Source organism: Oncorhynchus nerka, linkage group LG28 (genome assembly GCF_034236695.1).
Source record: "Oncorhynchus nerka isolate Pitt River linkage group LG28, Oner_Uvic_2.0, whole genome shotgun sequence".
Classification (NCBI taxonomy): domain Eukaryota; kingdom Metazoa; phylum Chordata; class Actinopteri; order Salmoniformes; family Salmonidae; genus Oncorhynchus; species Oncorhynchus nerka.
In genome coordinates, this window is record NC_088423.1 from 2294655 (window position 1) to 2308210 (window position 13556).

The window sequence follows — 13556 nt, forward strand, 5'->3', positions numbered from 1 at the left end:
AGGGAGCCCAGCCAACAGCGAGTTGCAGTAATCCAGACGGGAGATGACAAGTGCCTGGATTAGGACCTGCGCCGCTTCCTGTGTGAGGCAGGGTCGTACTCTGCGGATGTTGTAGAGCATGAACCTACAGGAACGGGCCACCGCCTTGATGTTAGTTGAGAACGACAGGGTGTTGTCCAGGATCACGCCAAGGTTCTTAGCGCTCTGGGAGGAGGACACAATGGAGTTGTCAACCGTGATGGCGAGATCATGGAACGGGCAGTCCTTCCCGGGAGGAAGAGCAGCTCCGTCTTGCCGAGGTTCAGCTTGAGGTGGTGATCCGTCATCCACACTGATATGTCTGCCAGACATGCAGAGATGCGATTCGCCACCTGGTCATCAGAAGGGGGAAAGGAGAAGATTAATTGTGTGTCGTCTGCATAGCAATGATAGGAGAGACCATGTGAGGTTATGACAGAGCCAAGTGACTTGGTGTATAGCGAGAATAGGAGAGGGCCTAGTAGCAGTGCGGAGTGCCTCCGTGATACAGAGAAGAGCAGTCTCAGTTGAATGACTAGTCTTGAAACCTGACTGATATGGATCAAGAAGGTCATTCTGAGAGAGATAGCGGGAGAGCTGGCCAAGGACGGCACGTTCAAGAGTTTTGGAGAGAAAAGAAAGAAGGGATACTGGTCTGTAGTTGTTGACATCGGAGGGATCGAGTGTAGGTTTTTTCAGAAGGGGTGCAACTCTCGCTCTCTTGAAGACGGAAGGGACGTAGCCAGCGGTCAGGGATGAGTTGATGAGCGAGGTGAGGTAAGGGAGAAGGTCTCCGGAAATGGTCTGGAGAAGAGAGGAGGGGATAGGGTCAAGCGGGCAGGTTGTTGGGCGGCCGGCCGTCACAAGACGCGAGATTTCATCTGGAGAGAGAGGGAGAAAGAGGTCAGAGCACAGGGTAGGGCAGTGTGAGCAGAACCAGCGGTGTCGTTTGACTTAGCAAACGAGGATCGGATGTCGTCGACCTTCTTTTCAAAATGGTTGACGAAGTCATCTGCAGAGAGGGAGGAGGGGGGAGGGGGAGGAGGATTCAGGAGGGAGGAGAAGGTGGCAAAGAGCTTCCTAGGGTTAGAGGCAGATGCTTGGAATTTAGAGTGGTAGAAAGTGGCTTTAGCAGCAGAGAGAGAAGAGGAAAATGTAGAGAGGAGGGAGTGAAAGGATGCCAGGTCCGCAGGAGGCGAGTTTTCCTCCATTTCCGCTCGGCTGCCCGGAGCCCTGTTCTGTGAGCTCGCAATGAGTCGTCGAGCCACGGAGCGGGAGGGAGGACCGAGCCGGCCTGGAGGATAGGGGACATAGAGAGTCAAAGGATGCAGAAAGGGAGGAGAGGAGGGTTGAGGAGGCAGAATCAGGAGATAGGTAGAGAAGGTTTGAGCAGAGGGAAGAGATGATAGGATGGAAGAGGAGAGAGTAGCGGGGGAGAGAGAGCGAAGGTTGGGACGGCGCGATACCCTCCGAGTAGGGGCAGTGTGGGAAGTGTTGGATGAGAGCGAGAGGGAAAAGGATACAAGGTAGTGGTCGGAGACTTGGAGGGGAGTTGCAATGAGGTTAGTGGAAGAATAGCATCTAGTAAAGATGAGTAGGGGGGGAAGGTGAGAGGGTGAGGTCAAAAGAGGAGAGGAGTGGAAAGAAGGAGGCAGAGAGGAATGAGTCAAAGGTAGACGTGGGGAGGTTAAAGTCGCCCAGAACTGTGAGAGGTGAGCCGTCCTCAGGAAAGGAGCTTATCAAGGCATCAAGCTCATTGATGAACTCTCCGAGGGAACCTGGAGGGCGATAAATGATAAGGATGTTAAGCTTGAAAGGGCTGGTAACTGTGACAGCATGGAATTCAAAGGAGGCGATAGACAGATGGGTAAGGGGAGAAAGAGAGAATGACCACTTGGGAGAGATGAGGATCCCGGTGCCACCACCCCGCTGACCAGAAGCTCTCGGGGTGTGCGAGAACACGTGGGCAGACGAAGAGAGAGCAGTAGGAGTAGCAGTGTTGTCTGTGGTGATCCATGTTTCCGTCAGTGCCAAGAAGTCAAGGGACTGGAGGGAGGCATAGGCTGAGATGAACTCTGCCTTGTTGGCCGCAGATCGGCAGTTCCAGAGGCTACCGTAGACCTGGAACTCCACGTGGGTCGTGCGCGCTGGGACCACCAGATTAGGGTGGCCGCGGCCACGCGGTGTGGAGCGTTTGTATGGTCTGTGCAGAGAGGAGAGAACAGGGATAGACAGACACATAGTTGACAGGCTACACAAGAGGCTACGCTAATGCAGAGGAGATTGGAATGACAAGAGGACTACACGTCTCGAGTGTTCAGAAAGTTAAGCTTACGTAGCAAGAATCTTATTGACTAAAATGATTAAAATGATACAGTACTGCTGAAGTAGGCTAGCTGGCAGAGGCTGCGTTGTTGACTATGTAGGCTAGCTGGCAGTGGCTGCGTTGTTGACACTACACTAATCAAGTCGTTCCGTTGAGTGTAATAGTTTCTACTGTGCTGCTATTCGGGGCTAGCTGGCTAGCTGGCAGTGTTGATTACGTTACGTTGCGTTAAAAGAACGACAATAGCTGGCTAGCTAACCTAGGAAATCGCTCTAGACTACACAATTATCTTTGATACAAAGACGGCTATGTAGCTAGCTATGTAGCTAGCTACGATCAAACAAATCAAGCCGTTGTACTGTAATGAAATGAAATGAAAAATGTGATACTACCTGTGGAGCGAAGCGAAATGCGACCGGGTTGTTGAGTGCGGAAGTTCTGTTCGGTAGACGTTGGCTAGCTGTTGGCTAGCTGTTGGCTAGCTAGCAGTGTCTCCTACGTTAAGGACGACAAATAGCTGGCTAGCTAACCTCGGTAAATTAAGATAATCACTCTAAAACTACACACTCTAAACTACACAATTATCTTGGATACGAAGACAGCAAAGACAACTATGTAGCTAGCTAACACTACACTAATCAAGTCGTTCAGTTGAGTGTAATAGTTGTGCTGCTAATCGGTAGACGGTGGACGTTAGCTAGCTGGCTAGCTGCAGGGCAGATAGCAGTGTAGACTGCGTTAGGACGACGAAATACGATAATTACGCAATTATCTATGATACAAAGACGGCTATGTAGCTAGCTAAGAAGAAATTGCTAAGATTAGACAAATCAAACCGTTGTACTATAATGAAATGTAATGAAATGTAATACTACCTGCGGACCGAGTGCGGATGCGACCGCTCGCTCCAACCCGGAAGTCAACTCAAAGTTCAATCACAGAAGTTCCAGAAGTTCCAAAGGAATAAAGACATTTCAAAGGACAAATTATGTCTACATACAGTGTTTTAATGATGTGCAAAAAGTTCAATTACAAAAGGGAAAATAAATAAACATAAATATGGGTTGTTTTTACAATGGTGTTTGTTTTTCATTAGTTGCCTTTTTCTTGTGGCAACAGGTCACAAATATTGCTGCTGTGATGGCACACTGTGGTATTTCACCCAGTAGATATGAGAGTTTATCAAAAGTGGATTTGTTTTTTAATTCTGTGTGGGTCTGTGTAATCTGAGGGAAATATGTGTCTCTAATATGGTCATACATTTGGCAGGAGGTTAAGAAGTGCAGCTCAGTTTCCACCTCATTTTGTGAGTAGTGTGCACATAGCCTGTCTTCTCTTGAGAGCCAGGTCTGCTACGGCGGCCTTTCTCAATAGCAAGGCTATGCTCACTGAGTCTGTACATAGTCAAAGCTTTCTTTAATTTTGGGTCAGTCACAGTGGTCAAGTATTCTGTCACGGTGTACTCTCTGTTTAGGGCCAAATAGCATTCTAGTTTGTGCTGTTTTTTTATTTCTTTTATTGTCTTCTTCTTTTCTCATGATTTGATTGGGTCTAATTGTGTTGCTGTCCTGGGGCTCTGTGGGGTCTGTGTTTGTGAACAGAGCCCCAGGACCAGCTTGCTTAGAAGACTCTGATGTGATGTGTAATAACGAGGCATTCAGAAGCTTCAAAGGCAGTGGTGTGTAATAACGAGGCATCCAGAAGCTCCAAACGCAGTGATGTGTAATAACGAGGCATTCAGAAGCTCCAAATGCAGTGGTGAATAACGAGGCATCCAGAAGCTCCAAAGGCAGTGATGTGTAATAACGAGGCATTCAGAAGCTTCAAAGCCAGTGGTGTGTAATAACGAGGCATTCAGACGCTTCAAAGGCAGTGGTGTGTAATAACAAGGCATCCAGACGCTCCAAAGGCAGTGATGTGTAATAACGAGGGATTCAGAAGCTCCAAATGCAGTGGTGTGTAATAACGAGGCATCCAGAAGCTCCAAAGGCAGTGATGTGTAATAACGAGGCATTCAGAAGCTTCAAAGCCAGTGGTGTGTAATAACAAGGCATTCAGAAGCTTCAAAGGCAGTGGTGTGTAATAACGAGGCATCCAGAAGCTCCAAAGGCAGTGATGTGTAATAACGAGGCATTCAGAAGCTCCAAAGGCAGTGGTGTGTAATAACGAGGCATTCAGAAGCTCCAAAGGCAGTGATGTGTAATAACGAGGCATTCAGAAGCTCCAAAGGCAGTGGTGTGTAATAACGAGGCATTCAGAAGCTCCAAAGGCAGTGGTGTGTAATAACGAGGCATCCAGAAGCTCCAAAGGCAGTGATGTGTAATAACGAGGCATCCAGAAGCTCCAAAGGCAGTGGTGTGTAATAACGAGGCATCCAGAAGCTCCAAAGGCAGTGGTGTGTAATAACGAGGCATCCAGAAGCTCCAAAGGCAGTGGTGTGTAATAACGAGGCATCCAGAAGCTCCAAAGGCAGTGATGTGTAATAACGAGGCATCCAGAAGCTCCAAAGGCAGTGATGTGTAATAACGAGGCATTCAGAAGCTTCAAAGGCAGTGGTGTGTAATAACGAGGCATTCAGAAGCTTCAAAGGCAGTGGTGTGTAATAACGAGGAATACTTACACAGTCAGGAAACTGCTTCACTGGAAGAAAATGACTCCCGTTTTATCTGTGTTAAAGTCAGTGTGTTTTTCATGAAGGTCAAGTTGCAGTTTGAAATCCTTGGCATTACTATAGTTTGGGTGTTTGTGTTTCGTAAATATGATGACTTACAAGTATTCCTTTACAGAAAGTATTCCGGAGTACAGTGTACATCCGATGAATTTTCTCATCCAACTACTTTCTTTCTGATAAGTGACAATATTATCCTGACTTTAAACTTTACAGAGATAGTGGTCCATTTCAACCTATTAACAACCTAACCCTCATCTTTCTCTCCTCTCTCTTCAGCTGGAACTACGTATATATTTGGCCGTGACGGTGGACTAATCACGTATACATGGCCTCCCAATGACAGGCCCAGCACGCGGGCAGACAGGCTGGCCATAGGTTTCAGCACACAGCTAGAGGATGCTGTTCTGGTGAGGGTGGACAGCTCATCTGGCCTTGGAGACTACCTGAAGCTACACATTGTAAGTCTCTACTCCTCTACTCAGCCTCTACTGTTGTCCTACTGATACTCTACTCTACTCTACACTACTCTTGTCCTACTGATACTCTATTCTACTCTTCTCAGCCTCTACTGTTGTCCTCCTGATACTCTACTCTATTCTACTCTACCCAGCCTCTACTCTAATTCACTAGTTTATGTATATCCTAATACACACCCGCAAATATGCTACATGATGATGCAGGTGATGATGATGCTGGTGATGATGAGGATGCTGGTGATGATGATGATGATATCATAACGATAAGGAAAGTTCTACAACAAACTAGCATAATCATGACCTTATAACAGTAATGGATAGTTTAATGATAATGGGGAAGTTGATTCATAGAAGCATTGGTGTGGCTTCAAACTAGTAGTCGCCAGGAACCATTTTTGGCATTTGGCAGGCATCAAATGCGTGCAGTTCTAGTATTAACAAGATGCTACTTCCTGCTTCCCTCTGGTTCGTTTCTGGTCTGTGTATTTTAGTGTCTCATGTGAGCCTTAAGCCCGGAGAGCCAAGTCAGAGCCTGGAAGACTGTTTTTTTGTGTTTTGTTTTTTGTTCATACTGCTCTGACTTGCCCTGTAATTCTACTGCCTTCTGCCTCCCTGACCCTTCTCCAACACCAGCCAACCAACCACCCTCTCTCTCTCTCTCTCTCTGTCAATTCAATTTGAAGGGTTTTATTGGCATGGGAAACATATGTTTTGAAGTGAAATAGATAATACAGTTTTTTTCCAACTGCTTACACAATTCCCAAAACTGCACACACAAAATGCAAAATGCCTCACATCTCCTTCAAAATGTAACACTGCATTCAAAATGCCATAAACACATGTCAGAATGAAGCATTTGCATCAAATGGCAAACACTGCTTTCATAATAGTACATTTTTGGATATACCATGTAAACACTGTTGTTCTAAATCTTAAGCTCTTTGGTCTTTCATAGGCTTATATCTATACCTCACACCCATAAAGGGCAATGGGTTCTATTACTGATTCAAGTATTTTTATCCAGATCCTAATGGGTACAGTATGTCAAATTTTATGTTCCTTTTGATAGCATAGAAGGCTCTTCTTGCCTTGACTCTCAGATCGTTCACAGCTTTGTGGAAGTTACCTGTGGCACTGATGTTCAGGCCTAGTTACGTATAGTTGTTTTTGTGTTCTAGGGTGACGGTGTTTTGATGGAATTTGTAAATGTGTTGCTGGCAACTGGACCTTTTTTGGAACACCATTACTTTTGTCTTACTGAGATTTACTGTCAGGGCCCAGGTCTGACAGAATCTGTGCAGAAGATTATGATGTAGGTGCTGATGTAGTCCCTCCTTGGTTGGGGACAGCAAACACTTGACATTTCACTTCAGATTCTAGTATGGTGAGAACGGGTGCTGCAGACAGTTCTAGTGCCCTCACCAATTCGTTGATATACAGTTGAAGTCAGAAGATTACATACACTTAGATTAGAGTCATTACATTTTCAACCAACATTTATTGAAAACAAACTATAGTTTTGGCAAGTTGGTTAGGACATCTACTTTGTGTTTGACACAAGTAATTTTTCCAACAATTGTTTACAGACAGATTATTTCACTTATAATTCACTGTATCACAATTCCAGTGGGTCAGAAGTTTCCTTACACTAAGTTGACTGTGCCTTTAAACAGCTTGGAAAATTCCAGAAAATTATGTCATGGCTTTAGAAGCTTCTGATAGGCTAATTGACATAATTTGACTCAATTGCAGGTGTACCTGAGGATGTATGTAAAGGTCTACCTTCCAACTCAGTGCCCTTTTGCTTGACGTCATGGGAAAATCTAAATAAATCAGCGAAGACCTCAAAACTACCATAAAAAAGCCAGACTACGGTTTGGAACTGCACATGGGGAAAAATATCGTACTTTTTGGAGAAATGTCCGCTGGTCTGATGAAACAAAAATAGAACTGTTTGGCCATAATGGCCGTTGTTATGTTTGGAGGAAAATGTTGGGATGCTTGCAAGCCGAAGAACACCATCTCAACCGTGAAGCATGGAGGTGGCAGCATCATGTTGTGGGGAAGCTTTGCTGCAGAAGTGACTGGTGCACTTTACAAAATAGATGGCATCATGAGGTGGTAAAATTCTGTGGATTTGTTGAAGCTACATCTCAAGACATCAGTCAGGAAGTTAAAGCTTGGTTGCAAATGGGTCTTCCAAATGGACAATGACCCCAAAGTTGTGGCAACATGGCTTAAGGACAACAAAGTTAAGGTATTGGAGTGGCCCTCACAAAGCCCTGAACTCAATCCTATAGAACAGGATGTGCAGAAGTGAAAAAGCATGTGTGAGCAAGGAGGCCTACAAACCTGACTCAGTTACGTCAGCTCTGTCAGGAAGCATGGGCCACAATTCACCCAACTTATTGTGGGAAGCTTGTGGAAGGCTACCCGAATAGTTTGACCCAAGTTGAACAATTTAAATGCAATGCTACCAAATACTAATTGAGTGTATGTAAACTTCTGACCCACTGAGAATGTGATGAAAGAAATAGAAGCTGAAATAAATCATTATCTCTCCTATTATTTTGACATTTCACATTCTAAAAATAAGGTGGTGATCCTAACTGACCTATGACAGGGAATTTTTACTAGGACTAAATGTCAGGAATTGTGAAAAATTGAGTTTAAATGTATTTGGTTAAGTTGTATGTAAACTTCCGACTTCAAATGTATCCTATCACACATCGGTTTAGTGAAAATATCGTATCGTGAGGTCACTGGCAATTCCCAGTAAAGGCATGGCAACATATCCTTTCATGTGGAAAAAAATCATCATTTTATACCTTTCAGAAATGCACAAACACACACACACACACACACTCATGTACAGACCTCACCCACCATCCTCCAACGGACTCTGGGTAGCTAGCATCAACCTGTCTCTGGGCTGCAGCTGGTGCTCTGTGATTATAACTAGGGCTGACTTCCTGAGGCACCTTATTCCTTTTATAGTGCACTGCTTTTGTCCAGAGCCCTTGTTAAAAGTAGTGCATTTCAAATGGAATAGGGTGCCGTTTGGTACTCAGCCTAGGATGCTAAAGCACAGATCATATTCAAGCGCAGCAACATACGGTGGCCTCAGAGGCCTTAAACCACGACCCGGGGCCTTAGTGATGGGTTTGAACCTGAAGAGACACAGGGCTCTCGTTAACAAAGAGAAGGATAAAAGGTCTTAACACTGTGTGCCTGTGTTTGCCCGTGTGTTGGGAACCGGGTCCTCTGTGACCTCTCTCTGGTAGTGGAGGGACTAGTGAGCAGTAGATGAGACCTTAGCGTTAGGGACGGTGGGTGAGAGACCTGCATGGTGTTAAGCCTCCTGCTGTGTTCAGGTCAAATTGGACCCATTTACAAGTTTGCGGACTCCGTAAGTTTGGGTCCGGAATTCTGTAAGGAATGCGTACTGGCGGTAGAGAAGTCAGGCGCAGGAGAGAAAAGACTGTGTTACAACGGCGCAGTTTAATAATAAAAATCACTGTGAACAAAAACAATATATACAATGGGACAAAACCCTGTCGCATACCAGACAACGTGCACTTACAATAAACAATTCCTGACAAGGACATGGGGGAAACAACATGTAATTATGGATTTCAAACCAGGTGTGTGGGAAGACAAAACAAATGGAAAGTGAAAGGTGGATCGGCAATGGCTAGAAGGCCAGCGACGCCGACTGCCGAACGACGCCCGAACAAGGAGAGGGACCGACTTTGGCGGAAGTTGTGACACACGAACCCAACAGGAGGGTTAAGGAAGGGAAGGTCTTAGCCTTACTGTCCCTACAGTATGTGTTAGGAAGCCAGTCTTCTGTGAGGGGATAGGGAGCAGGACATAGGAAGCCTTGAGTGTGGGGGATGGCTGAGGGGGAGGGGAGAGGGGTGAGGAAAGGAGCAAGAAGCCTCACATGGTGTGAGCAAGAAGTGGGAGGGAGGTCATATGGCTCCACTAGTAGCAGATGCTCCTGGCTCCGATTCCGTGTGTTTGTCAACCCTGTGCTCTGTCCGTGCTCCCTCCGTGTGGCCTACTGTGACTCCGAGAGCACTTACAGTGAGGAAATTATGATAGGCATGTTATTACTGCAGTGAGGTCAGAGGGCTGTGAGAATCATCCCACTCTCTTTCCTTTGTGTGTGTTTGCTTTAGTGTGCTTATGTGTGTGTTTGTGTCTCATCCTCCCTCTACTATACTCCTTTTGCATCAACGGCTGCTCTCAATGCATCCTTTATGTTCTAGATGTATAGATGTATTACATGTTAATCTGCAGGGTTCCTTAAACACCACATTTCACTGCAGGAAAATAAGAGGGTGAGAGAGTGAGAGAGTGAGAAAGAGAATGAGAGGAGAGTTAGAAGTGAGAGAAATATGAGGGAGAGGAGAGAGAGAAGGAAATTAGAGGAGCATCGGCACAAAACAAGTTCCAGTGGCCCCTTGGGGACCCACCACAGAGCAGCACAGCTCAACGTGGAAAAAACATGATCAGCAGCAGCAAAACTGCCTCTCAAAGCACACTCAGAAAGCAAATGGCTGCTTAACTCTCTGGGATGTGTGGGACGCTAGCGTCCTACCTGGAAAAAAGCCAGGGAAAATGCAGAGCGCCAAATTCAAATAAATTACTATAAAAATCTAACTTTCATTAAATCACACATGCAAGATAGCAGATTAAAGCTACACTTGTTGGGAATCCAGCCAATGTGTCAGATTTCAAAAAGGCTTTTCGGCAAAAGCAATCGATGCTATTATCTGAGGGTAGCACCATAGTCAACAAAGAGAGAGAAGCATATTTCAATCCTGCAGGCGCGACACATAACGCAGAAATAAAAATATAATTCATGCCTTACCTTTGACGAGCATCTTTTGTTGGCACACCAATATGTCCCATGAACATCACAAATGGTTATTTTGTTCGATTAATTCCATCAATATATATCTGTAGAAAAGGCCCGTGGAGTTGGTGGAACAATCCTTTAATTCATTGCCATTTACTCAGCTGGGCCAGGGGCGCTTTAATTAGGTCAGGTGGAAATGTCCGACAGATCTCAACTCCATAAAAGGAGGAAATTGCCATCGCCTGATCTCGCTGCTTTCTCTTCCTTAACTCCATCTGATCCAGAAGTTCTGTGTGTCCATGAATCCACGTAAGTCCACTCTGTTACCTTTCATCTGAATTATCTGTGGCGATTGGGAGAGTGGGCCATTCAGTTACTTTTAATAGTCATTACCGCGGAGCGCGGCTTGGAGCGCATGCTTCAAACATATTGTGTAATGTGTATTGTCAATGACGGCCCTACGGATCCTCATAGCCCAATTATGCAATCGATATGGTTCATATGTATTGAAATTAATTATATGTACACATGAAGACAATTGAAAGAGTGAAATGAGAAACGTCATTGTTTGCTAACTGATCGACTTTGATAATGGGGATTATAGATTGAATAACCATTCACTGTTTGTATTCTTTCATGATTTATGATAAATAGTTACGAGCCTAAATGACTCACGGATGATTACTATTGACTTCTTAATGAACTGGACTGTTGAATTCCCTAAATTATGTTAATAATGAATGATATGATTTGATCTTTGATTATGAATTTGATTGGATACATGTTATTTGTTTCCTTTGTGGTGCAGCACAGACTACCCAGTAAATATACCACTTTATGGTTAAAGGAATTCCTGCCTCATCCAGTCTCATCCATTCCTCTGTCACCTGACACGTGACCACCTGTTCACCTTCACAGTCAGTCATCCTACCTGTCCAGCTACCCACACAGATTCCACTAATCTTTCAATATCCAAAATGTCAATTTATTTGGCGCGTTTGATCCAGAAAAACACCGGTTCCAACTTGCTCAACGTGACTACAAAATATCTCAAAAGTCACCTGTAAACTTTGCCAAAACATTTCAAACTACTTTTGTAATACAACTTTAGGTATTTTCTAATGTAAATAATCAATAAAATTGAAGACGGGATGATCTGTGTTCAATACAGGAAGAAAACAATCTGAAGCATGCTTTCGGGTCACACGCCTCTGTCTAACAGTACACTTCAAGTGATCCTCGTTCAAGATGGCCGTACTTCTTCCTTACACAAAGGAATAACCTCAACCAATTTCTAAAGACTGTTGACATCCAGTTGAAGCGATAGGATCTGCAAGAAGGTCCCTTAGAAATCTAGATTTCCAATGAAAATCCCATTTAAAAAGAGTGACCTCAAAAAAAAAATTCTGAATGGTTTGTCCTCGGGATTTCGCCTGCTAAATAAGTTCTGTTATACTCTCGACTCCAGGATGCTGGCCTCCTAGGAAGAGTTACTCTGTCCATTGTCTGTGTTGTTTTGCCCATCTTTAATCTTTTCTTTATATTGGCCAGTCTGAAAAATAGCTTTTTCTTTGCAACTTTGCATAGAAGGCCAGCATCCTGGAGTCGCGTCTTCACTGTTGACGTTGAGACTGGTGTTTTGCAGCAGCAAAATGTGTGATCTGCTGCCACAAGAAAATTTGGGTCAGAAACACCAATGTAAACACCAATGTAAATATAAACTATCTATTGATATCCCCCCCACCATTTGTATATTCTACTATTTGCACACTGTACATAGCTTATAGGACCTTTTAATGGAGCTGCCAGTTGAGGACTTGTGAGGCATCTGTTTCTCAAACTAGACACTCTAATGTACTTGTCCACGTGCTCAGATGTGCACTGGGGCCTCCCACTCTTCTTTTTATTCTGGTTAGAGCCAGTTTGCACTGTTCTGGGAAGGGAGTAGTACACAGCGTTGTACGAGATCTTCAGTTTCTTGGCAATTTCTCGCATGGAATAGCCTTCATTTCTCAGAACAAGAATAGACTGACGAGTTTCAGAAGAAAGGTCTTTGTTTCTGGCCATTTTGTGCCTGTAATTGAACCCACAAATGCCGATGCTCCAGATACTCAACTAGTCGAAAGAAGGCCATTTTTAATGCTTCTTTATTCAGAACAACAGTATTCATCTGTGCTAACATAATTGCAAAAGGGTTTTCTAATGATCAATTGGCCTTTTAAAATGATAAACTTGGATTAGCTAACACAACGTGATTCTAAGATGGCGTAGCAGTGCAGACGTTGTTTGTCGTTCTCCCGTGTAAAAAAATAAATTCCGTCTGAAAATATATTGAAATATATATAAAAACAATCTCCTTTTTCATTTTTAAATTAAATATACCTTCCGGCAACCCGCCTCACCCAATGTGATACAGATCTGCTATTTTTTTTTAGACCTTATAGCCAGAACCTTCATCAGAAGCTAACCAGCTAATTATATCTATTTAGTCATTGTTAGTCACTGCTTGTGGCATTTACCTTTAGCACAGACACAAGCCACTTTTAGCCTGGATTATACTTGCCAACCTGCCAGTCTGCACAGTGTGTTATCAACTCTCTGCATTTTGGACTGTTTTTCTCCACTACAACACCGGAATCCTGCCGTAAGCTCTGGACCATTACCCCTGATCGTCACAGCTAGCTAGCTACCACCGAGTGGCCCAGCCCCGGAGCTACACTAAAATGACTAGAATCCACTACACTACCGGATTCTTGCCGTAAGCTCTGGATATTTGCATTGGAACATCGCTGCTAGCTAGCTGCTACCGAGTGTCTAGAGTGGCTAACACCCTTGTCCCGAAGCTAGCACCAGTTAGCAACAAGCCAGGCGCATCTCGAGCGAGTAATCATCTATTGCTATTCACTGAAATTACTCCAGCTACAATACCTCTTTTGCCAAAGAGGTATCGACACGGAGCCCCACTGTTCCATCACGACTGGTCTGCCAACGTAATTCTGTCCGTTGTGCCCTCAACCGGCCTTTGCCGGACGTCGGAGCAGACGCTTCTACTAGCCCCAGCCTGCTAACCTTTTTTTTTTACGCCGTGTCTCCCTCTTGCTATTGTAGTAACGACTACCTAGCGACTTCCCTGTTTCATCTATTGCTGTTCACTGGACCCTATGATCACTTGGCTACATAGCTGATGCCTGCTGGACT

At 44.6% G+C, this 13556-nt stretch overlaps 1 protein-coding gene across 4 annotated transcripts in view; it reads left to right on the top strand.

Moving 5' to 3' along the window:
• Nucleotides 1–13556, top strand: part of LOC115115858 (neurexin-1a-beta-like) — a 416921-nt gene that overhangs the window by 100534 nt on the left and 302831 nt on the right. For all 4 annotated transcript variants that reach the window (XM_065012593.1, XM_065012594.1, XM_065012595.1 and 1 more), the window contains exon 2: nt 5292–5473. In XM_065012593.1, coding sequence (XP_064868665.1) covers nt 5292–5473 — 182 coding nt within the window. The remainder of the gene's footprint in view (nt 1–5291; nt 5474–13556) is intronic.